Source organism: Typopeltis vanoorti, chromosome 2 (genome assembly GCF_054136105.1).
Source record: "Typopeltis vanoorti isolate ZY-2024b chromosome 2, IOZ_Tvanoo_1.0, whole genome shotgun sequence".
In the NCBI taxonomy this organism is placed as follows: domain Eukaryota; kingdom Metazoa; phylum Arthropoda; class Arachnida; order Uropygi; family Thelyphonidae; genus Typopeltis; species Typopeltis vanoorti.
Window position 1 is genome coordinate 110,563,414 of NC_143550.1, and position 26,589 is coordinate 110,590,002.

General features: G+C 36.9%; 1 protein-coding gene across 1 annotated transcript in view; it reads left to right on the forward strand.

Moving 5' to 3' along the window:
* Window positions 1-26,589, forward strand: part of LOC150109335 (high affinity cationic amino acid transporter 1-like) — a 123,351-nt gene that overhangs the window by 30,417 nt on the left and 66,345 nt on the right. Inside the window, exons 5-6 of the mRNA XM_090402136.1 lie at window positions 6,561-6,716; window positions 21,697-21,836. Of these exons, the coding sequence (XP_090258262.1) occupies window positions 6,561-6,716; window positions 21,697-21,836 (296 nt within the window). The remainder of the gene's footprint in view (window positions 1-6,560; window positions 6,717-21,696; window positions 21,837-26,589) is intronic.

Here is a 26,589-nt window from a genome sequence, read left to right on the forward strand (position 1 = left end):
CAGGCAAATTGGCCAGAAGAAGAAATGCAAAATACAGTTTTAGCAGACAATGCAGATAGGATTAACCATCCAACCATAAGCAGCAGTCAGGTTTTAAAAAGTCAAGTTACTTGATATGGGATAAAAACAGATACTCTTCATGTCCACAAAGTTCTGTCATTTATTTTGGAGCACTGAAACCAGTTATTCAGTATTCAATGTTAATTTGGAAAATAATGCAATAATTTACAAGTACAGTCAAAAATTCATTTATAAAAGATCACCTTTATTTACTCTATGGCACTTCTGATTAAATATTTATTGTTTACTGCATTTCTTGATAGCAAAGTATTTTTAGGTTAGTATGTATGTTTTTAATAGGCCTGTTTTTAGTTTATTTGTACTGGACTGGAATTTAATTTTTCTTGAAGCATTTTTACATTAATCTCATAGTTATCTCTATGTGATGACTGGCAGCATTTATTCAGCTAAGAGTGACTCTGCATATGTACTAACTTCACTCATTTTTGAATAGTGAAACATGGCTAGTTCTTCTCACAGCTAATGCACAACATTCACAAAGTGGTAAAAGAAAATTTTATTTCATAAAGAAAGAAGAATTACTTTAAGGTTTTTATTTATTTTATTTTTTTTATTTTTATGGTGCAAAAAAAAAAAAGGTTATGTCTTTTACCATATGTACTGCTGTAACCCATGCCGAGACAGACACGAGTTACAGCAGTACATATGGTAAATGGTTAATAAGACAATGACAAACATTCATACCCTTGGTGGGATTCAGACCTGCAGCCCAATCTTTTCCAGATTGTGTAAAAAAAAAAAAAAAAAAAAAAAGCATAAAATTAAAATAAACTACAAAAAAAAAATCCTTAGCCCACCCACAGTACAAATGAGCTATAGGTTTATAGAAGCCTTTCATGGGTGAGAGCCACATGAAATCAAAAGCTCCCACATATCCCCTGATTAAAACTCCATAGGAAGCTCCGTGTTAAAATGGTCAGTATGGTTTAGATAGATTGGCAGTATGGGCAAAGGAGAATGGATGTCAGTTTAATGTGGCAAAGTGTAAGTTTATGCATTTAGGGTGAAAAGATTACCAGCTGTCTACCATATCACAAACATCCATGCCCTTGGTGAGATTCAGGTCACAGCTTCTTGTTGTTATAGAACTGGTGGATCGGTTACTAGTGATGAAGAAATGCATCACCAAAAGGAGTTCAAAAAGAGGAATCATAATGGGAGACTTTAATTATCCAAATATTGTTTGGGTAATAGTAGAATCTCATGAGAAGAATGCAAATGCATTTATTGAGCTGTTGTGGGACAACTTCCTCAAGCAGCATGTGACAGAAGGAACTCGAGGTCAAAGAGTGTTAGATTTCATAATAGTTGTACAGATTATATTTGAACAGAGGGCATTTCAGTTAAAGATGTAACTATTCTGCCTGCGGTTGGTGACAGTGATCATGTGGTACTCACTTGGGAAGTGACTAAGTTTATGAATGCTCCATTCAGAAAAGGTTACATGCTGAACTACAAATTGATGGATGGGAAGAATATTAACAGTGCAGGGGAAGCATTTAAACAATACTTAAATGATGTGATATCAGAATGTGTCCCAAGAGTTCGAAGAATAAATAGGGTAGGAGTCAAATGGATGCTTAATCTTATTAAGCAAGAGATTCGCAAGAAAAGGATGATGTGGAAGGAATACTGTGTACATAAGGATGATGTGCATTATGAAAATTATAAGAGGCAGGTTAGAATAGTCACAGATGTTTTACGGAAAGCAAAGTCTGAGTATGAAAGAAACTGGCTCTGTGTGCTAAAGACAACCCACAAGAATTCTATTGATATGCTGCAAGTAAAAGAAAGAATGAACATGAAAGAATAATTTTTCTAAATGCAGATGGCGTTGAGGGTTACGGATGCAGAAGAGGTTGTTCAACAAATGAGTGCCTATTTTGTGAAAAGCTATGAACCTGGTGTACATGACATTGAGCTCAATGTTACCTCTTCACTCGATGAAGAAACTCAGGTGTATGAGGATGAGGTATTAGAGCTGTTGCACAAACTGAATGAGAATTCAGCAACTGGGACTGATGGGATATCAGCACATGTGCTAAACGAGTGTTCAGCCAAACTGGTTATTCCTTTGACCAGGCTGTTTAATATCAGTCTCAGAACAGGGAAGATTCTGCAGGAATGGAAAGAATGCATGGTAATCCCATTCAACAAGAGTGGTGCAAAAACCGATATATCCAACTATTGACCAATTAGTATCTCAGGAGTGATGGTGAAGATTTTGGAAAAATGGTCAGGGCTCGTATTTAGAAATGGGTTGACAGTGAATCTCTACTTTGCAATGAGCAACAGGGGATTTATAAGGGAAGGTCATGTTTTAGCAACTTGCTCACATTCTATAACAATGTTACCACTTAACTGGACAAGGGGAATGGATACACTATGATACTTTTGGATTTTGCTAAGAACTTTTGACAGAATACAGCATGGTAGGCTGTTGCATAAATTGGAGAATATGGATTTGGATTATAGAATATTAACGTGGATAAGAGGATGGCTGACTGACAGATATCACAAAGTGGTATATTGGGGATGTGAGTCGTCTGCACGATTTCCAGTCACTCTTCCTTGCTGTGGGCATCTGTTTGTGGTAGAGGGGACTTCCCATGGCCCTTTCCATTCTTCCTCTTTTTCTTTATTTTTCTTTACTTCTCTTCCCGTATTCTTTGCTCTGCTTCTCCTGAGTCTTTTTTACTATCCTTTCTTCCAGACATCTTCACTGGGAACCAAATACCCTACCACTGTGTTTGCCATGCAGTGTGACCTGTGGATATCCAGAAGTGGGGGGGGTGATCCTGATAGTTTTGCACTACTTTGTCCTCTGCTTTGGCAAGACAGGCAGTCCTGGATGGCCTGGCCAGGATCAATCAGCTAGTGGTCTTGCCTGAAAGGATCAATGGTTTGCAGTAAGTCTCTCATTCCATTGGTCGAGGATTGGGATTCCAAGTCTTGCTGTTTTGCTTGTATAGCAATCCTGGGTAGCCCTGGTGTTCCACTCCCAAATGCAGTCATTGCTTGGGTGGAGAGCTCTGGTGCCAAACTAAAAACTCTTGAATACGAATTCTTCATCCTCAAACATCCCTAACAAAGTCCCTACTAAGTACTGATACTGTAGATATAGTGTTCAGTAACAGAAGTAAGAAACAAAAGATATATGATATTAGTATAAATGTAATTCTTCTAGATAGGATTATATGTTGGTTACTCATAACTATTAATTTTTCAAGAAATAACACATACTAAAATATAAATTGTATCCCCCTCCCCCCAGTGGGCTAAATTAGGTATTCTTGGTCATTGGGATGACAATCTTAGAACATTATGCTTCCCAAATTTCGGGCAGTCTCATGCATCCAAATTTCTTGAGGTTTGGAAAGTTTTTCATGGCTGAGGCAGATTTAAGGAATAGCCTTCCATGTTTGTGTTTGCTGAGGTGTAATAGTGTGGCCTTCTTCCAGTGTATCCTGTGGTTGGTGTCCAAAGTGTGGTCAGCAAGTCCCAAGTGGCTGTATTGGTGAAACTGGATGTAGTCCTTGTATTCAGATTTCTGATATTGGCTGTCCCACCTGTTTGGTCATAGTGGGACAGTTTGCCACTGCAAGGGACCTGGTATACTCCTGGTAAGTCTAGAGAATGTGGTTGGTCTGTGGTGGAGCAGATAAGAGATGTCAATTTCTTATGTGATCTGCATGTGGTTGTAAGGTTGTATTTCCTTAAGATTTTTGTCAGTTTTTTTGGATGTGGCCTGGATATATGGAATGGTGATAGATCTTGAGTAAACACTGCTCTGAAGAGAGAGGGGGGAGGGGATGTTGCAGTTACAGGGTTTTAATATTTTTGGCAGGTTGTAAGTGTTAAGGATATGGTGAAGCTCTGATATCAGAGTGGGAAATACGCTATCTCGGCCATATCAACAAGAACAGGTGCTACGCAAGCTTCTGTCTTAAGTGTGAAACTTTTTCCTGTTAAAGTTAACTCAATCACTGAACAGCTTCCTCTTACTGTAGACAATGCTCTGTATGTTGATGACTTCACAATTTACTGTCACTCTCATACCATGATGAGGGTAATTGAAAGACAACCTTCAGCAAGTAATTGATTATGTTTCTCTATCAGCTCTTAGTAATGAGTTTAGGTTTTTGGCAGAAAAAAGTGTCTGTATACACTTCTTTCAAAAACACACTCTTCACTCAGATTCTGAATTAAGAATCGGATGAACTATTATTCCAGTAGCAACAGAAGCCAAGTACTTAGGCTTCATCTTTGACAGAAAAACTTACATTCCTTGCACTCTTTCCTCTACTGAATGGGATGCTGATCAATCTTCATTGCTTTGTCTTTATCGATCTGTCTTATACACACTTTGTCAACTACAGAAGTCTCACACTCCATCTGTCTACCTGCAGTTATTTAATGCACACAGAGCAATGCTATCTGATTTCTTGCCCATCTACATTAATGGCTAAAGAACTAATACCTGTGTTGGCTGTGCTGCTGCTTTCCTGACATTTCTATCTCCAACCAGATCCCACCTGATTGCAGTAATTATACAGTGGAGTTGCATGCCATTCAGCTTGCACTTGTGCATATAAAAGAAAACTGCTACCAAAAGTGTGTAATTTATACAGATTCATTGAGCCCTTTACAGGCTATCTCCTCTCCTATGTATGATCCATATCCAGTGCTGTATGAGGTGTTACACCTGATGTACAAAACAAAAACTTTTAATTTTAATGTTTGGTTGTGCTGGATTCCTAGCAGTGAGACTGCAGACATAGCTGCTAGATCAGCTCATACTTTCTCCATGTGCCGTCAAACAGTATGTGGAGAAGTATGAGCTGATCTAGCAGCTGCAGTCCATACATAGACTACAGACAACTTATAAGATCAAAGCTAACAAACAGTCATGGCAGGAAAGCATTGACAAACAAATTATATGATATCAAGTCTGAAATTATGCATTGGCATTCTAATCAACATAGAAAGAGAAGAGAGGAAGTTGTTCTTGGTAGGCTCTGCATAGGTCATAGTCATCTTACACATTCTTATTTACTGAGGGCTGATGACCCTCCCATGTGTGAAAAATGCAATGTGTGGCTTACTATTTGTCATTCTGGTGGAATGCCAGCATTTTACACAAGAGAGGAATGAAATTTTTGCGTGTGTATCCAAGCCATATGCACTCAGGAAGATGTTATCAGACTCATGTTGTATGATGTTTTTAACCTTATACAAAGAATTAATTTGTACAAACACATTTGGCTATAACTTTGTTTATATGTAGATACTGCATTACTTAACTTAATTTTTGTACGCACACATTATTTACTAATTTCTCTTTGACTATTTGTGTATTGCCGTAACCTATGCTGTAATTTTAATATAGATACTGCATTGCTTGGCTCAGTTTTTGTACATGCATATTGTTACTAGCTTGTTTTTGACTATTTATGTATTGCTGTAATAACCTTTGCTATGGCACTTTGACCTTTGCTGTTCTTGTGTTAATAAACCATAAACCAATTTTTATTGGAGTAATTACTTCAAACAAATTAAATGTTTTTTTTTAATTGTTTATTATCTCTTTTCCTCTTAAAGTACTTTTTCTCTTTCTAAGCTTTTTCATTAGCTTCCAGAATTGTTTAATTTCATTCTTTTGTTTCATTTATATTCAATTTGCATGATTATGAATGAATGCTTCATCCTATACATACTGGCCACAGAATTAGAAACTTCTCAGAAATCAGTGATTTCTGTATAGGCATGCGATTTCCAATACCTATCCTCTTCAATTTCTTGTGCATAGTTCAGAGAGATATGGGTTGGAACAGCCTTCATTAAATGTTTGGTCAATTGTTGTATACAGGAAGTTTTGTCTACACAAGCCTTCTCGGACGATAATGATCTTGTTCCTGACAAACTGTCTTAAGACCACAATTATGCCTCTTAGTCAAGCAGTGTGGATTATTTTTTCACTGATTAAGCACATAGGATAGCTCACCTTTTGATAAATCAGTTAGCAGCTCTGCTGTTTTCAAAATCATGTCTCCTGCTAGACAGGCACCCACAATAAGCCCTTTATCAGACTCCAAAAGATTCTTTATTTTTTTACCATTGTGATCAACACTATTGACGATTACTCACCAGCAGCATTTTTAAATAGTTGCCTAGAACACCTGGTGAAACACATGGCCAAGTATTTTGCATACACACTGCATAAATGACATTTACATATATCTGCATAAAAGTTTCTAATTCGGTGGCCAGTATGTGTACATCTATGCTTAGTTACATATGATAATTCAAAGTAACTTTATTAGACTTTCTTATCTTAGCACCCTTAACAGTTTAAATTTATTATTTATCTTAACAATATGTCAAAATTCAGTGCAGATATTCATGATGTTTTTTTTTATGAATTTTATGTTTTTTTTTATAAATTGCTGACTTCTAATTTTAAATTATCTGAATTTTAGGTACAGCTTCTGTTGCTAGAGGCTATAGTGGATATTTAGATTCACTTACAGGTGGTACAATTGAAAATCACCTTACAAAAGTGATGCCTATGAAACTTCCAGGTATTTCTGACTATCCTGATTTCCTGGCACTAGGAATTACGCTCTTTCTGACAGGTAAGCATTGCTAAATATAACACAATTTTTTTCTAAAATCATATAAAATTATTGTTAACATATTTAAGTTTTAAAATACATATTCAAGCTTGAATGCATTTAATGATGGTCATTTTCTTCACTTAGAGGTAATTCTTATATATAAGCTTTTAGTAATGTGAGAATTATATATTACACTAAATACAAGTTATGGAAATTGCTTCCATGACTTGTATGGCAAATACAAGTCACGGAAGCAATTTCCATTACTTGTTCCATTAGCTTCAATGGCAAATCTCAAAAATCAATTGTCAAAAGGATAAATTTTAATTAAAAGCTAAAACTATAGAAAATGCAGAATCTTAGAATGAAAGTTTATACACAAAATATGTACCAGTTTTAATAGTTGTATGGAACTTGTAAACATGTTAATTAAAATGCCTTTAATGCACTTAAAGATCAATGCTAGATAATGCGAGGGGACTACATATCCTTTTAAGGAATGCAGAGAACAACCCAAGCTTCTGGCCCAATATCAACTAGACACCTTCTTGTGGTATTCTTGTTAGCTATCTATCTGAATATCAAATGAGAATGGGCTGGCAATTTGAAGTTTAGTCAATCAAATTGATTTCTGTATTAGCTGAAACCGAAAGACTGATGGTACAACAAGATGAAATATCATGCCTAGAAGTGGCAATGTTGCAGTTAGCAGTTAAACAAACTTGACTTTAGCAAAATAGATAACTACCATCAAGATAAAAATTATCATAAATGGTACTAGCAGAAGAATTAGAGAAGTATCATATCAACATAATTGGTATTACCAAAACAAAGAAGACAAATACAGGGACGATTCTTCTAAATAACTAAAAGATGTTATATTCAAGTGGTAATGATCAAGGAAAGGAAGGAGAAGCTATAGTATTCAATGCTAAACATAAAGATAATCTTCTCATATGATAGGAAGTTTTGAGAAGTCATGTGTGCAAACATTAAAAATAGGTAATTGGACATGGAGGCTTATTAGTGCCTCTGGTCTCACAGAAGGTTCTAAAGAAAGAAAATGGAGAAAATTTTTGAATCATTAGAGAAGGTAGTTAATATAAAGAAAATTTGGTCCCTGTTGGTGTTCTAAACAGCAGAGTAGGAATTGTTTACTAGATATACAAAAATGTTTTGGGAAAATTTGGAACAAGCAATGCCAATAATAATGGTAAGGACCTGCTGGATTTTTGTTCAGGACACAGACTAGTTCTCAATAACACCATGTTCTAACATAAAGATGTCCTCAAATTCACATAGTGAGAAAACATAAATAAGTATCATTGACCCATTGTTTATAGCAATATCTTCTTTGCTGGTTCAGGCAGCTAGTCACATCTGCTGTGTGTGTGTGTGTGTGTGTGTGTGTGTGTGTGTGTGTGTGTGTGTGTGTGTGTGTGTGTGTGTGTGCGCGCGCGCACACGCGCATGTGTTTAAGAATATCGAATTAAGATAAAGGATAAAGGTAGTAGTGATAGATCTAAGTTTGTAGAATAGTTTCATTGAGCTTTATGGGATTTTAATTGGAAATAATATTCCTGAGCAGATAATTTCAAAAAACTGTAACTGGCTGCAATATTAAAATCATGGATAGAGCAATCAAATATGGAAATCTAGAAAAAATCCTTGCTACAATAGAATTAGTTCTCATTTAGGGAGTTTTTGTAGAGAGTGACATCATTAGTTGTCATCACCTCTTCAATTTAAAAATGAAGATCTTTTATCTTATTGAGAAAATCAGCTATATTTTTTTGATGTAGTAGAAGTGATCATCCTAAAAGACAACAACAAAGTCATCTGCTGTCACTTCCTGATGCTTATCAAATCCCCTCATTCTGTAATTTAAGTTATTTCAGGCAGATTGGTATGTCTGCAAAAATTTGGAGGAACATCAGGTTTTTCCATTTGCTAAATAAAGTCTGATCATGCTCTATCTGCTAGCCATGGAATAAAATGAGATCACATGAAACTGTTCCATCACAGTTGCTACAAATTGAAATATATTCTTAAAATTCTTACTTTATCAAATTTTTTTTATCAACACCACTCACAAGAGGTCTCAAGACCTATAAATCAATAGTGCTATTTGTGAGAGTAAGTGATTAGAGAAAGAAAGGAATCTGTTAATGCATTTCTTGAAGAGCTGAAAGGTTGTATTCATTGGGGAATGAATACAACCTTTTACTACATCAAAGAACTGAGGTATATGGAATGAAGGAAGAGGATGAGAAGTTGTAGCTGAACTGGGCATGAATGTTAAATAGCAGCTGTCCACATTTGTACATGATTGGAGGAAAGCGGAGATGGCCAGTTAGTGGAACAGCATTTCATGGGCATGCTATAGAAAAGACATAGTGCAGAAACAGAGCATCAGTGGCAAAGTAAGTCATCTATTAAGCAAATAGCTTTCTTCTGGATACAGTCAAAAACGTTCTAAGAAAGGTTTTTGGTTTATCACCCAAAATATGAGAACAGTACTCAAAAGGCAGGCAGATTCAGAGTTTATATAGTGTTAGGAGTTGAGCAGAAGAGCATTATTGTTTAGAATGAAAAAGAACACTATGCTTTTTAGAGGCAGAAGTTATGATGCGACAGGTTTATACCAGGATATAAGATTCCAAGAAGAGAAAACTAATCTTGATTAGCTGGTGGAATATTATTAGAAGTGAGAGGGTTTGAAGCATGATCTTTTTTTTGGGGGGAATTTAAAAATAACTGTATCCCTGTTAAAATTTCTGGATTAATCATATAGTTGATTATATTTTCAACATTCCTGGACTCATCTGTTAATCCTCAACAGGATGAATTTTCTTAGCAAAGGAATAAATAGTAGATAAATGAGAGGGATGCAAATAAGGATATAAATTTTATAATTTATATCCTTATTTGCTGACCTTATTCTGACTTGTTCTGACCTTATATCCTTAAAGAATCTTTAAGGACTTTCAACTGAAGGTGAGTTAATTAGTCTCATATGGAGGAAACTCAAGTTTTACATCCTACAAATTGTGTTGTTTTTATGGCATACCAGCCAGCCATTGAATGAACTCATGCATGCACGCATGCACACACACACACACACTTCATTAATAGACATAATACACTGACCTCAAAACTTTAGTTGCTTTGGTTGTAATTCCAGATAACTACAGCATTCCCAGCAGCAACACTTACTTGTAACATGCATCTTATATTCTGTTTTTAACTCAGTGTAATTATATATTAATCTCTGTTGCCAGATACTGTTCATGAAATATTATGAAATAAATTAATAACAATGTCAGTTTGCATATCTGATTTTTTAAATAACTGTTCAGAATATTATTTCTTAACATATGAACTCTGAAAAGGCATAATCATCCTGAGCTCTTCAACTTCCTGGAAGTAGAATCTCCAATTTTATCCATAATCAAATTTCTTAAACTTTCTAATAGATGTGTGTGCTATAAACACTCAGAAGAAGTGTTCTGATCTTACCATAATGGAAACTTTATCTCTACTATCTGCTGCCTCTGTGAGTAATAAAGCTTACTAATGAAAATATATGTAGTCCTTGTCAAAGCTCTATTTTCTTTTTGATCTCTGTCTTTGCAAAACTTAATGCAAGTTTATTGTAGGGTATTATTAAAAATGATGGAAACAACTACCATGTTAATATAAACCAAAATAATCACTCGACATTTCAACCTTCACATTAAGGTCATCATCTGGAGTATATACATATATACAAAGAAACAAGCTACATGAAGTTACATTAATTTAGTCAACCATTAAAACTCCTGGGTTGACCTCTGGTGGTAAAAAAAAAAAAAAAAAAAAAAAAAAGGAGGAAAAAAACCTTATTTCATCAAAGATTGAGTCCTGTTGAAATCTAACAGATAAGCTTAGGCGTTGCTGGTTATTCATTACTTATTTTTTCACGGTATTAACAACACCACAAACACTTTTATCAACAAGGATGTTTTATTAACGCTAATATTTCGCCGATTTTCAAATCAGCATCATCAGAGCACAACACACATGTGAACGCGACAGTGAGTGAAACAATATAATTGCAGAAAGACAAAAGATCTAAAGTCCTATTTTTGGCGCCCTCTAACGAAAAAAAAAAAAAAAAAAAAAAAAAAAAAAAAAAAAAAGCAGCAGCAGCAGTTATCCAGGAGTTTTTCTTAGGATAACCGTCTCCCAAATTTTTGGCAAATTAATGCAACCATATTTGTTAAGGTTGGGAGAATTCTTCAAAGCCATTGCTGACTCAAAAAATAGTCTTTCAGATCTATAACGACTCCTAAATAGCACATTCGTTTTTCTCCATCTAATCCTGTGTGAAGGAGTGTCCGTGGAGTGTCCGTGAAGCGTGGTCTGCCAGTCCCGACTTGCCATAGTAATAGTAGCGAATGTATCTTTCATGTTCTTCCAGGCGGATGTTCACTGATCTTCCTGTTTGCCCATAATAGGCCAAGTCACAGTCACATGGAACTTCATACACTCCTGGGTGTGCTAAAGGGTGAAGTTTATCCTTTGGTGAGCGGATCAGAGTTGCCAGCTTGACATGAGGCTTGAAGGTGGTGCGAAGGCCATGTTTCACCAATACTTTGGCTATCTTTTCCGATGTACCTCTGATATAGGGAATAGAAATGGTCATGTTGTATTCTTGTGTATTAGGGGAGGGCAGAATAATGGGCCTATATAGTATTTTTTCTATTTTGTAGGGATTGTAGCCGTTGGCTAAGAACGTATGGCGCAGGTACTGGAGTTCAGTGGTCAGAGCTGTATCGTTAGAACAAATGGCTCTGGCTCTGTGTGTCAGTGTTTTTAAAATGCCGTACTGTTGGACTGGATGATGATGTGATTGTTTATGTAGGTATCTTCCTGTGTGTGTAGGCTTCCTGTAAATAGAAAAAGATAGTGATCCATCTGAAAGGCGGGTGACTAATGTGTCAAGAAATGGTAAACAGTTATTTGATTCTTTTTCTACTGTGAAGTGAATTTTGGGATGTTGGCTGTTTAGGTAGGTGACAAAAGCATCCAAAGTGTCTTGTCCATGGGGCCAGATGGCAAACACATCATCTACATAGCGCAACCACACTAGTGGCTTGTATGTAGCTGTGGTAAGTACTTTGTTTTCAAAGTGTTCCATGTAAAAATTTTGCTAACGGGGGGGAGAGGGGGGAACCCATAGCGGTACCATTAATCTGTTTGTAGAATGGTACCGCTATGGGTTCCCCCCCCTCTCCCCCCCGTTAGCAAAATTTTTACATGGAACACTTTGAAAACAAAGTACTTACCACAGCTACATACAAGCCACTAGTGTGGTTGCGCTATGTAGATGATGTGTTTGCCATCTGGCCCCATGGACAAGACACTTTGGATGCTTTTGTCACCTACCTAAACAGCCAACATCCCAAAATTCACTTCACAGTAGAAAAAGAATCAAATAACTGTTTACCATTTCTTGACACATTAGTCACCCGCCTTTCAGATGGATCACTATCTTTTTCTATTTACAGGAAGCCTACACACACAGGAAGATACCTACATAAACAATCACATCATCATCCAGTCCAACAGTACGGCATTTTAAAAACACTGACACACAGAGCCAGAGCCATTTGTTCTAACGATACAGCTCTGACCACTGAACTCCAGTACCTGCGCCATACGTTCTTAGCCAACGGCTACAATCCCTACAAAATAGAAAAAATACTATATAGGCCCATTATTCTGCCCTCCCCTAATACACAAGAATACAACATGACCATTTCTATTCCCTATATCAGAGGTACATCGGAAAAGATAGCCAAAGTATTGGTGAAACATGGCCTTCGCACCACCTTCAAGCCTCATGTCAAGCTGGCAACTCTGATCCGCTCACCAAAGGATAAACTTCACCCTTTAGCACACCCAGGAGTGTATGAAGTTCCATGTGACTGTGACTTGGCCTATTATGGGCAAACAGGAAGATCAGTGAACATCCGCCTGGAAGAACATGAAAGATACATTCGCTACTATTACTATGGCAAGTCGGGACTGGCAGACCACGCTTCACGGACACTCCACGGACACTCCTTCACACAGGATTAGATGGAGAAAAACGAATGTGCTATTTAGGAGTCGTTATAGATCTGAAAGACTATTTTTTGAGTCAGCAATGGCTTTGAAGAATTCTCCCAACCTTAACAAATATGATTGCATTAATTTGCCAAAAATTTGGGAGATGGTTATCCTAAGAAAAACTCCTGGATAACTGCTGCTGCTTTTTTTTTTTTTTTTTTTTTTTTTTTTTTTTTTTTTTTTTTTTTTTTTTTTCGTTATAGATCTGAAAGACTATTTTTTGAGTCAGCAATGGCTTTGAAGAATTCTCCCAACCTTAACAAATATGGTTGCATTAATTTGCCAAAAATTTGGGAGACGGTTATCCTAAGAAAAACTCCTGGATAACTGCTGCTGCTTTTTTCCTTCCGTTAGAGGGCGCCAAAAATAGGACTTTAGATCTTTTGTCTTTCTGCAATTATATTGTTTCACTCACTGTCGCGTTTACATGTGTGTTGTGCTCTGATGATGCTGATTTGAAAATCGGCGAAATATTAGCGTTAATAAAACATCCTTGTTGATAAAAGTGTTTGTGGTGTTGTTAATACCGTGAAAAAATAAGTAATGGAGTCCTGTTGAAAGTTTATTTTTCACTTGGTCAGACTATAATAAATTTAGTTTAATCCTTTATCCAAGTGTGTGCAAACAAACAAGTGGCCCTTCCCTTAATGCATAACATTATACATATCTGCAAGGAGATGTGTTTTGCATTATGGGAGATACTGAGATAGGGGTGTTGGTAGCTTGCTCCACCTTTGCAAGGAATTGCCCGGTGTTGTACCACTTAACCCCAGTCCTGAAGATACTTTCAGGCACAAACTTTGTTTGCACACACTTGGATAAATGATTAAACTAAATTTATTATAGAGTCCTGTTGTTATTATTATTATATATTTGGTTAAAAATCATTAAGAGATATATTAAGCTAGAGCGCAACATGCTTTCACATAATTACTCTTAAGTACACATATAAATTAGAACAAAACAATATGGATGGTGGCCAATAAGAGCTGAAATTATTGCTTAGAGGCCTAAAGTAAGATTTGCTGGAAAACTTGAACTTAAGTTGGCTGAATGTGTGCCATCCAAATTCTTGGGATTTTTATGCTACCATTATTGTTAAGATTAGGATGGTTGATAAAAATTTCACAGCCTTCTTTAAATTTGCTTCATACCAGGTTTTTGTATGATGTAAAGAATAGGTATTTTTCTGGTGTAGGAGGTTAAGAGCATGATCTGAGAGGCCACCTTCACTGAAATTGTTAAATTTAATGTGTTTGTGTTCTTTTTTATGGATAGGAATTGTACATCCAGTTTCATCAATATATGGTATACTCCAGGTGAGCCAATGGGAGAAGAGGATCCTTAGAGGAGTTGAATATGTATTTCAATTTTTATAGGTGTTTTAAAAGTAGCATTAAGATTATAATGGTGTAGAATTCTATTAATTTTATCTAACTCTTTTTAATATATGGGATAGCTATGGTTTTACTGTAATCAATATTAGATGCATTTTTTTATGAAGTTTTATAAAGAACTTTATTGATTGTATTTTTGCTGTAGCCATTATTTATAAATGCATTGCTAATAATTTGAAATTCTTGTTTAAGAGCTTGTTCATTAGAGCAAATTGTTATAGCTCTGTTTTTGAGAGTGTTAATGACTCCAAGTTTTTTGTGAAAGGTGGTGATAAGAGTTGGCATGTATATATTGGCTGGTATGTGTTGGCTTGCAGTAGACAGTGAAGGATAGAGTGCCTGAGGGAAGATGTGTGACCAGTGTCTCCTGGAAAGGAAATGAATTCTGATTTACAATTTCAATAGTAAAATGTATGCGCTCATGTTGTTTGTTCGGATGGATGAGGAAGGTGTTTAAAATTGGTGGCTGTGTAGACAGATAAAGAAAATATAGTCAACGTATCTAAGTCACACTGTAGCTTTTAAAGTAAAGGAATCTAGTGCATGTTGCTGAAAAGCGTACATATAAAAATTAGCATTTGGGGGTGGGGGATAGTGGTGAGCCCATTGCCATACTGTCTTTTTGTAGATAAAAATTATTTTGCTGCACAAAGTAACAGGAACATAGTACATGGGCAAAGAGAGCCATAATATCAGGCGGAAATTTGTTCTGTAAGAGAAGAATTGTGTCACTGATTGGGACATTTGTGAAAAGAGCAGAAACTGACTAATAAATCATCTTTGCTGAGCATTATGTTTTTAATTGTTTATGAAGCATTGTGTCTTCCCCTCCTATATATAAAGAACATGCAACACTTCATAATAGTGGCATAAAACTTCCAAGAATTTGGATGGCACACTTTCAACCCACTTAAGTTCAAGTTTTCCAGTAAACCCTTACTTTAGGACTCTAAGCAATAATTTCAGCTCTTATTGGCCACCATCCATGTTATTTTGATCTAATTTATTGTGTAGTTATATGAGTAATTATCTGAGAGCATGTTGCTCTCTAGCTTAATATATTTCTTAATGATTTATAACCAAATATGTAATAATAACAACAACAGGTATCTAGTTTTGATGTAAGTTTTTTTTTTCTCCACCAGAAGTCAAGCCAGTAATTTTAACAGTTGATCAAATTAATATAACTTGATCTACATACCATGTAGATTGTAATGTAGCTTGTTTCTTTGTGTGTGTGCACGCACACGCTCCACATGATAATCTTAATGTGAAGGTCGAGATGTTGTATGATTATTTTGGTTTATATTAAATTGAAGTTTTACTACAACACAGTAGTTGTTTCCATAATTTTTAATAATGAATGCTGACCACCATGTAGTTATGAAGAAAAGGATTTATTGTATGGTGTTTATTGTCATATTCTATCTCAACATCACCTTCCTGTCTCTGCCTTTATCAGATTGAAGAAGTGCTGTAGCTAAGTGAAATGTTGAGAAAGTACATACAGGTACTTTCTCAGCCCCTACCTCATCACGCACTCGCACACACACACCTGCATGTGTATGAGGTGCTGTGTGGCTGCCACAGACACTGTAGTATCCATATGATAAACAATGGAAATAGACTTTCTTCAGTAATTTGTAAACTTCATTACCGAAGAAAGTCACTTCCTGGCCTAAAGAAACTAAATAAACTCAACCCTTTTCATGTAAAAACACTCAGAATATATGCAGCACCAAAATTTCACAAAGAAGAGACACCCTATGCCCAACTGTGGATAGAAGAAACAGTTTTACATACAAATTTGCTAAACATTTGGCCAAATTACTACCTCCTCCACTCCAGGTAATTCTTACTCTTTTGTAAAAAAAAAAAAAAAAAATTGTTCACCTGAAAAAAGTATATTAAAAGACCATATTAAAAAGATCAGACATAATGATTGGCTTTAATATTACTTCACTATTTACCAGTATGCTATTGAGATCCTTGAATGTTAAAGTTACACCCCCCATCAGACATATTTGAATTATCCATCCATATTTACGGTACAGGGGTGCTTAGGGGTCAAAGCTGTATAACTGACAGGAGACCTCCACATAGCCTTTAAAGGAATGCGGAGAATCGACCAGGGCTTCTGACCTAATGTCCAATCCTCACCTTCTCGTGGTGCACCCTGTTGGGTATCTACTTTGATACTGAACGAACGAGGATGGGCTGGCAATTTGGGATTTAGCCGACCAAATTGTATTCTTATTGGTTAAACCAAAATAAAAAATGATGGTACAACATGACAAAATTTCATGCCGGCTGGGGCGTCGCCCGGTTAAAAAAGGCCCCCGTTGTTTTCGCCAGGGAACCAGGGCGAACAGCGAAAAGTCAGCTACTGGAACAAATCTGAAAACAAACCCCAACTCAACATCACCAGAGTTAAAGATCGGTACTATCAACGTAAGAAGCCTGAATGGCAAAGAAATGGAGCTAGCTGAAGAATTAGATAAGTACCAGATTGACATAATAGGGGTGACTGAAACAAAAGAGACCAAAACTGGTGAGATCTTTCTGAGCAATAAATACAAAATGTTATATTCAGGCAATGACAATCCAGGAAAAGTAGGAGTAGTCATAGTATTCAACACAAAATACGAGGCTAATCTTCTTGAATGACAGTCAGTCTCAAGTAGAGTAATGTGGGCAAATATGAGAATGGGGAACTGGACAATGAGACTTATTTGTGCCTATGGTCCCACAGAAGATTCTACTAAGGTAGAAGTGGAGGAATTTTTTGAAGCTTTAGAAAAAGCAACTGACACAATGAAAAATGAAAAGTTGGTCCTTGTTGGGGATCTAAATAGCAGAATAGGAAATGATTGTGAGACATACAAAAATATTTTGGGAAAAAAATTGGAGAAAAGAGCAAAGCTAATAATAATGGCAAATATCTGTTGGATTTCTGCTCAGGACATGGACTGGTTATTACTAACACCATGTTCCAACATAAAAATGTGCACAAATTCACATGGAGAGAAGAGGCTAGGAATAAGAAAAGTCTCATTGACTATGTTATTGTTGATAGTGATGTTTTCTCCCTGGTGCAGGACACCAGAGTGTACAGAGGATTTGAAATTGGAAGTGATCACTATCTAGTCTTGAGCAAGATAAAATTGAATTTCATATTGAAAAGAATAATATCTAAGAAAGTTTTAAAGCGAATAAAAGTTGAGCAGCTCTCAGATGTGAACTGTAGACTAAAATACACAAAGATTATTGAAGAAAAAATGAAAATGTTTGATAACAGGAATCAAACCTTGGAGAGTCAGTGGCAAACTTTGAAGAAAACATTGATCGATTCTGCCAGAGAGGCATGTGGTGAGGTTGTCTGTAAGGAGAAAAAAATCAGAACTCCCTGGTGGACACAGGAAGTTAAAGAGGCAGTGAAGGAAAAGAAAAAAGCATATCAAAAGTTCCTGTCAAATAAGTCAGCTTGTGCTCTTAGAGAATATAGAGACAAATGCAAGAATGCTAAACACTGTGTAAAACTAGCTAAACAAAAGTCATGGGAGGACTTTGGCAAGAATATAGAAAATAAATATCAAGAAGGTGGCAAAATATTCTGGAGGTTGTTGAAGAAGCTTAGGAATGGAGGAAAGAGTGCTATAAAAGGAGTTAGAGATGATAAAGGTGACATGAAAACAGGAGAAAAAGATATCCTTGAAGTATGGAGTAATTACTTTGAAAAACTTCTAAATGAAACGAGCAGTGATGACAGTATAGTGGTAAAAAACACTGACCAGGCATGCAGTCAGGAATACATATCCATACTTGAAGTAGAAAAAACCATCAAAGGCTTGAAATGTGGAAAGGCAGCAGGAGTAGATGATATTTGACCAGAAATGCTGAAGTATGGTGGTATAAGAGTCTTACAGTGGCTGCACTGCATAGTTCAGAAGGCCTGGACAGTTGGACGAATTTCCGATGATTGGAGTAGAGCTCTCATAGTACCCATATATAAAAAGGGAACTAAAACTGAATGTGAGAATTACAGAGGTATTTCCCTACTGAGTGTTCCCGGCAAGATCTATGCAAGTATACTTGAGAAACGGTTGAGAAGAATTGTGGAAGAAAAGCTTGGTGAAGAATAAGCTGGATTCAGGCCAAATAGAGGCTGTAAGGATCAGATCTTCACTTTACGACAAGTAGTCGAGAAAGCATGGGAATAAAACAAAGATCTGTATTTAAGTTTTGTCGAGTTGGAAAAGGCATATGACAACGTGCCAAGAGAAACTATTCAATACGCTGCAGTTATATGGTGTCAATGGGGCATTATATCAAACAATACTTAGTCTTTATTTGAGTTGTAAGTCAGCAGTTAGAATTGAAGGAAGTACGGGAAGATGATTTAATGTTAAATCTGGTGTGAGACAAGGATGTACATTATCCCCTCTGTTATTCATTATCTATATGGATCACATTATGAAGGAAAGTGGTATTAAACATGATATCAAAATTGGAGATGTTAATATCAGCTCTTTGCTTTATGCAGATGATGTTATACTTCTAAATAAATCTTCTACAAGTCTGCAAGATTCTCTGACTAAATTGAATAGCTGTTGTAATAGATATGGTATGAAGGTCAGCAGTAAAAAGACAAAGACAATGAAAATAGGCAGAATCATTGAAAATGTCAACTGTGTTGTGAATGGAGAACCTGTGGAACAAGTAAAACATTTCAGCTACTTAGGCGCAATTTTTACTGAAGATGGTAAATTAAATATAGAAATAGACAACAGAATCAGCAAAGCTGGTATATTGGGAAGTCAATTGAATAAATTCATATGGAATAAGAGAGAAATTAGTCGGAACACTAAATTAGCTGTATTCAAGACAGTGTTCAAACCAGTTTTAACTTATGGATCTGAGAGCTGGGTCAGAAGTAAAACACTTGACCAAAGACTAGAGACTACAGATATGAGAGTACTGAGAAAGATTATAGGCGTGAACAGATGGCATGAATGGCAATATCATATTAAAAACGAGGATATTAATAAACAACTTGACATTGTCAGCATCCAGGAATGCATTAGCAGAGCTAATCTCAGGTGGTATGGTCACTTAAACAGAATGGGCGAGGAAAGATTAGCAAAACAAGTGTTCTCTGCCAGGTTGGCAGCAAAACGACCCAGAGGAAGACCAAGATATAGGTGGATTGATACAGTACAAAGTGCCTTAGACGATAGAAATATAAGATCTGATAAGGTTGTAGTCTTGACAAGTAACAGACTGATTTGGAGGAAAATTGTAGATAGGAAATTAATAATGATGTAATTTTTTTCATGTAGTACTATCATATCCTGTACACCCCTTGAGGGTACATGGCAAGAATTTGATGATGATGATGATGACGACTCTTAAATGAATCAAAACAATTTTCTACTACAAAAAAATTTTCAAGAGGAGCATATCAATGCTTGAGGAAGAAAGAGCCGTCCAAAACTTGAAATGTGGAAAGGCAGCCGGAGTAGATGATATTTGACCAGGACTACTTAAGTATTATTATTATATGGGCACTTCCATGGAATCTGAAGATGCATTAATGGAGACCCAATCTATCATACTTCTCCTTGACCCTATTAAAAGCCAAAGCACTAACAACTGACTCTGGCAACTCATTCCATTCATTCACAACTTTCCAAGCAAGAAATCTAGTCCTCACACTCCTACTAACCACACCTTTATTCAAATTCCAGGGATGACCCCCTTGTTCTGTTTCCTTCAACCAAGTGCTGAAACATTTCCCCTGCATCTATCGTATAAAACCCTATAAGCAACTTAAATGTTTCTGTCATATCTCCTCTTTTTCTCCTATCAACCAAATTCTGCAATCCACACACCTTCAATCCTCATAGGGAACATTCCACAGGCTACTCACCATCTTGGTCACTTGCCTCTGAAAGCTTTTCACTACTTCCTCATCCCCCAAGAAACCCAGGGGACCAGACTTGAGCACAGTAGTCCAGATGTGGGCATATCAAGATCTTATAAAGAAGAATAATAACTTCCTTATTTCTAATTGCTAATTGTTAGTATATTAATTGGACAGAAGATCAAATTCCCAATGATTGCAGTAGAGCTCTCATAGTACCCATCTATAAAAAAGGTAATAAAGCTGAATGTGAGAATTATAGAGGAATTTCTTTGCTAAGTATTCCAGATAAGATTCATGTAAGCATACTTGAAAAAAAGGTTAAGAAAGATTGTGGAAGAGAAACTTGAAGAAGAACAAGCTGCATTCAGACCAAATAGAGGTTGTCAAGATCAGATTTTCACTTTAAGACAAATAGTTGAGAAATCATGAGAATATGACAAGGATCTGTACTTCAGTTTTGTAGATCTAGAAAAGGTATATGATAAGGTGCCCAGAGAAAAGCTTTTCAGAACACTACAGTTGTATGGGGTAGATGGAACATTATACAGAATAATACAAGCTGTCATTTGGCAGGTAGAATTGAAGGAAATACAGGAAAATGATTGGATGTAAAATCAAGGGTAAGAGATGGATGCATATTGTCTCACTCTTATTCTCATTTATATAGATCACATTGTGAAAGGAAGTGGCATTAGGCCTGATATTAGAATTGGACATGATAACTAAATACTTAAGGAATTGACAGCGTACACTAGAAATATAAATTAAATCAACTTTAATATATACTTTCCGATATTTCAGCAACGTCACGTTGCCATCTTCATGGGAACTTAAGATAAAGACACGTGCATGCAAGTACTACATAACAGCTATGTAGTACTTGCATGTAGATAAAGACACGTGTATGCAAGTACTACATAACAGCAAAAATTTTGCTCAGTTAGAAAAAATCTGCACAAACAGCACACCATCATCCAACTCAATAATATGGTATCCTAAAATCCCTAACTGAAGAGCCAGATCCATCTGTTCTGATGACAATGCTCTTATCACTGAGCTCACTTACTTGCATCACAATTTTTTAGTTAATGACTATAATCCCCCAAAGAATTAGACAAAATACTAAATGCTCTCCCAAAATCCTCTTCATTGCCTAATACACAAGATAATGGCAAAACTGTTACCATCCCATACATTCAGGGCACATCTGAAAAGATTTCTAGAGTGCTTAATAAAAAATATCAGCTCCTCACCACATTTTAACCATATATCAAATTGGCAACTCTCATCCATTCATCTAAACACTATTCTTGTGTGTTGTGAATCAATAACATTAAACAAATTGACAATATAGAATAGTATATAGATATCTGCTCATACTTTAATATAATTTGTATTGCCATACATTTTATTGTTAAATTTCATATAATTTATAAATCTTTGATCTCATTTTGTGTAATATAGTTTTACAGAGATGTTTTATCTTAATAATTGTAAAAGGTCTTTCACATTTTTTCAGTGATGCTTGCTATTGGAGTCAAGGAATCATCTCGTTTCAACAACGTCTTTACGGTGCTGAACCTACTTATTGTAGCTTATGCAATCATTGTTGGTTCTTTCAAGGCTAATATACACAACTGGCATCTGGCACCAGATGAGGTAATCAGTTTTAATATGTATAATCAATGACCATGTATTGCAGAATACACAGATCATGTGAATACTTCACAGTACTTTATTCTGAGGTATGAACCTGAATTTCTAATTACTTTATTTGAAAATAGAGTAAATGAATAACTGGGGAGGCCTTAGGTGCAAGTACTAGTATTGGCAGATCGACATGTGGCATCTGTTTTGTTTAGTTAGTCATGAGAAAGTACATTATAGAATGTAAAATAGTAGAATGGAATAAAAAAAAGTTAAGAAGTTTCTCTTTAATATACTGGTCATTAGTTTTAAAACATGGTAAGTAACCACATTAGCCTATAGACATGAAGTATTTTATTCTAGCCAGCTTTGTCACCAGATTGGAATACCATTAAACTTCTCTAAGATAATGAGAAAAGAAATTTATTGCAGATTATGACTTTGAATGACCATAAAATCATTCAATATAAACTTAAAAAGTGCAATCTTCAACATTTTTTTTTTTTTTTGCAAATGCCTTTGTTCATCCTAGAGTTTACGTCACTTATATTCTACGTTTTTTGAGTGCTAAATTGTTTCTCTGAATATGAGTGTACTTCATGATAGATGAGCTGAAAGAGGAGGTGGGATGTCTTGTGAATGAGAGCAGAAGTATGAAAGATAAGATTAGGAGAATGGAAGAGATAAATGCAAGCCGAATCAGAGTAGGGGAGAGAGAGAATTTTGGGAGTGTTAGAAGAGGAGAGAAAGGAAACAGTAGAAGAGAGGGAATGAGTGAGAGGTATGGGGGTGCTAGAAGACGAGAGGATGGAAACAGTAGGAGAGACTGAATGAGAGAGGGATATGGAAGTGCTAGAAGTGGAGAAAATGGAAACAGTAGGAGAGAGGGAATGAGAGAGAGATGTATGGGAGTGCTAGAAGAGGAGAGAATGGAAACAGTAGGAGAGAGAGAGAGGTATGGGAATGCTAGAAGAGAGAATAGCAGTAGAGGAGAGGGAATGAGAGAGACCTATGGGAATGAAAGAAGAGGAGAGAGGGAATGGTAAGAGGTATAATGTATGGCGACTCAATGATCCGTGGTGTTCAAGATAGGATGCGTGAGGAGTGTTTCCCAGGAGGAACAATAGAAAGGGTGGCTATGGCCATTAAGAAAGGTGAAAGGATGGATGAGATGATTGTGATGGTAGGAACAAATGACTTGAGTGGTAATGTAAGTCGGGCAGCGAGAGATATGAGATTTTTGCTTGAGGCTGTACGGAAGAAGACAGAGAGAGGAAAAATAGTGTGCGTGCTGCCTAGGTATGATAATGACGAGCTGAGCAGAAGAGCAGTAATATTGAATGGCATAATAGCGAGAATGTGTGACAAGAGAGGACTGGTATATGTGGATGCTTGGAGTGCGTTTGATGAAAGAGAGGAATTGTATGCGAGAGACCGCTTACATTTGAATGAGGAAGGACGTAGGCATCTGGAGAGATTGCTGTTCTGAACGAGTCAGTGTGTCCCAGGAAGGATGATAGAAGGGGTGGCCTCTTGTAGGAATGGATACTTGGGAGAAGGGAGACGACATCAGGTAACACTGAGCCCAGTGGAGTCTAGAGGGGGATAATGCTGGATATAGAAACAATGGCATTTATATGCTTTATACTAATGCCAGGAGTATCCGGAATAAGGGAGAGGAATTGGTGGCGCAGATAGCATCAGCCTGGCCAAATGTTATTGGGATCACTGAGACATGGTTGACAGAAGGGGATATAATAACAGGAATAGAAGTCGCTGGGTACAGCATTTTTCATCGGGATAGGAGGGGAAAGCGTGGTGGTGGGGTACTGCTTATGATAAGTGACGATCTATGTCCTCTAAGAGTGGAGGCTTTGGAAGGAAGTGAGACAAATGATTTTGAGAGCATATGGTGTTAGGTAGAGGTAGGCAAGACAGGATATTTAGTGGGGTGTTGCTACAGACCCAGGAGCGCAGAGGATGGTGACCAGGAGATGTTTAGACAGTTAAGTTTGGCAAGTGCAAGAAGAATGATTGTCATGGGAGATATTAATTACAGTAGTATAAATCAGAGAGAGAAAGATGCATGTAGCAATAGGGGAATAGAATTTTTAGAATTCTTGAGGGACAAATGTCGTAGGCAACATGTAACACAGGGAACAAGAGGTTCAAGAGTTTTGGATTTGGTTATAGCATCAGAAGAGTTGATAATAACTGAGATGACATCTTTCCCCCCAGTTGGAGAGAGAGAGTGACTATATGGTTTTGACTTGGAAAATGAATAGACATGCAGGAGTATCAAAGAGACGGGAACTTAAGTGGAATTATAAAGCAAGTGATTATAATAGTCTTAGACGTCAACTTCGGGAAGTTTCATGGAGGGAGGAATTGGAAGGCCAGGATATCATTAGTGCGTGGGAAATTGTGAAAGAATATTTGTTAGCAGCAATGGTAAGTTTTATACCACGAGTGAAGAAGAGGACACGATTTGGAGTAAAGTGGATGACAAACAATATTAAACAGAAATTGCATGCGAAAAAGAAGCTATGGAAGAGATATAAGGATACAGGTGAAGAGAAGATGCATGAAGAATATAAGACACAGGCCAGAAGAGTGACTAGTGTGGTAAGGAAAGCGAAACTGGAATATGAGAGGAGATTGGTCCTAAGATCCAAAGAAAATCCTAGGGAATATTTTAGATATATGGCCAGTAGGAGGAGAAATGACTGTGGAAGAATGATATTGTGGGATAAAAATGGGAATAGAGTGACTGATGCAGAGGACATAGTGGAGATGCAGAGGGCATAGTGGAATTGTTCAATGAACACTTTATTGGAGTATTTCATCCTAGAGGAGTCTGTTTTAATGCTAGAAGGATAGGACTGGTTCAAGGTTTAGAGGTATAGGAGGAGTATTTTCAGATACTGAGTACTCTGGATGTCAGTAAAGCTTTGGGACTGGATGGTATTTCACCACGAGTTTTGAGAGAATGTGCTAGGGAACTGACAGTGCCTTTAACCTGGCTTTTCAATGAAAGTCTGGCTGTGGGAAAGGTGCCCAGGGAATGGAAGGAAGGTAAGATAGTGCCATTGCATAAGGGTGGTAACAGACTGGAAGTGTCTAATTATAGGCCAGTCTGTGTGTCATCAGTAGTTGTTAAGATCTTGGAGAAAGTAGTGAGGGACCGTATACAGCATTGGGCAGATGAGGGTAATGTTATCTGTGAGAGTCAACATGGATTTGTGAAAGGGTGCTCTTGTTTTAGCAATATGCTAGCCTTTTATAATAAAGTTACAAGAACATTAGATGAGGGAAAGGCATATACTGCAATTTTCTTAGACTTAGCGAAGGCATTTGACAGGGTGCCACATGATAAGCTGATATTTAAGTTGGAGCACATGGGTCTGGATGTCAGATTGGTCAACTGGATTCAGGATTGGCTGTCTGATAGGTATCAGAGAGTTGTGTATGGTGAAGCAGTTTCAAGGAGACAGAAGGTTACAAGTGGGGTCCCACAGGGCTCAGTACTAGGACCTATATTGTTTAACCTTTATATCAATGACATTGCCAGTGGATTTCAAGGGGATATTCAGTTGTTTGGATGATGCGAAGCTGGGAAGGATTATTAGTAATAGTGCAGATGTGGTTGCCCTGCAAGAGGATTTGAATAAGCTAGATAGATGGGCAAATGAATGGGGGTGTCAGTTTAATGCAGCAAAATGTAAGGTCTTGAGGTTTGGGAAACACCGATGGGAAACATCGATGCTGCATACTCTATGGGAGGAGTTATACTGGAGGAAGTAGGGGAGACAAGAGATCTGGGGTTGATGATTGATAGAAACCTGAAATTTAGGGGACGTATTGCAAAGGTGGTGAATGTAACACAGAGGATTGCTGCAATTATGAGAAGGACACTGACCTGCAGAGATGAAAAGGTTATCATTCCATTGTATAAGTCTCTGATCAGACCACATTTAGACTATTGTTCTCAGATTTGGACCCCAGGATTTGAAGGGGATAAATTAACTGTGGAAGGGATACAAAGACGGATGACAAAGATGGTTTCAGGACTGTACAATTTTGGTTATGAGGATTGGCTGAGGGAATGTGGTCTGCAGAGTTTGGTGGATAGAAGGAGAGGTGATATGATTGAGACTTTTAAACTGTTGAGAGGTGGTTACAGGGTTGACACTGGGGAATTCTTTCGCTTGGTTGAACAGTGGGAAGGAGTGATGACAAGAGTCCATCCCTGGAAGTTATGAAAGGAAACTGTGAGCAAGAGGGTGAGGAGTGGTTTCTTTGCGTGGAGGGTGGTTGAACCATGGAATGCATTGCCTGATGGAGTGGTGAGAGCAAGAACGGTCAATGAATTTAAGGAGTGGTATGATAGACTTTGTGTTTCTTGGGGGGGGGGACCTCCCCTCGATGAGTCTTGACAGACTTTATGTTCTTAGGAAGGACCTCCCACGATGAGTCTTTTCACTCCATGGAGACCTGAATAATAATAGTAATAATATTGACGAGTGAGCTGCTCTCAGTATATTAAATGGTTAGTCAATCATAATGTTAGCCCAGATCTCAAGTTTTTCATGTGGGAGTGTGTGTTGAATTTTATGGTTATCTTTCATTGATGCCAGTTGCAGGCAGTCAATGGAAATGTCTTGACTTTTCCATTGACTCAGTTTTAATGTTTATAAAAGGGGGATTGAAGCAGTTATAACGAAATCATGTCTCCTGAGACATCTCAAGGAAAATTTCACACTGT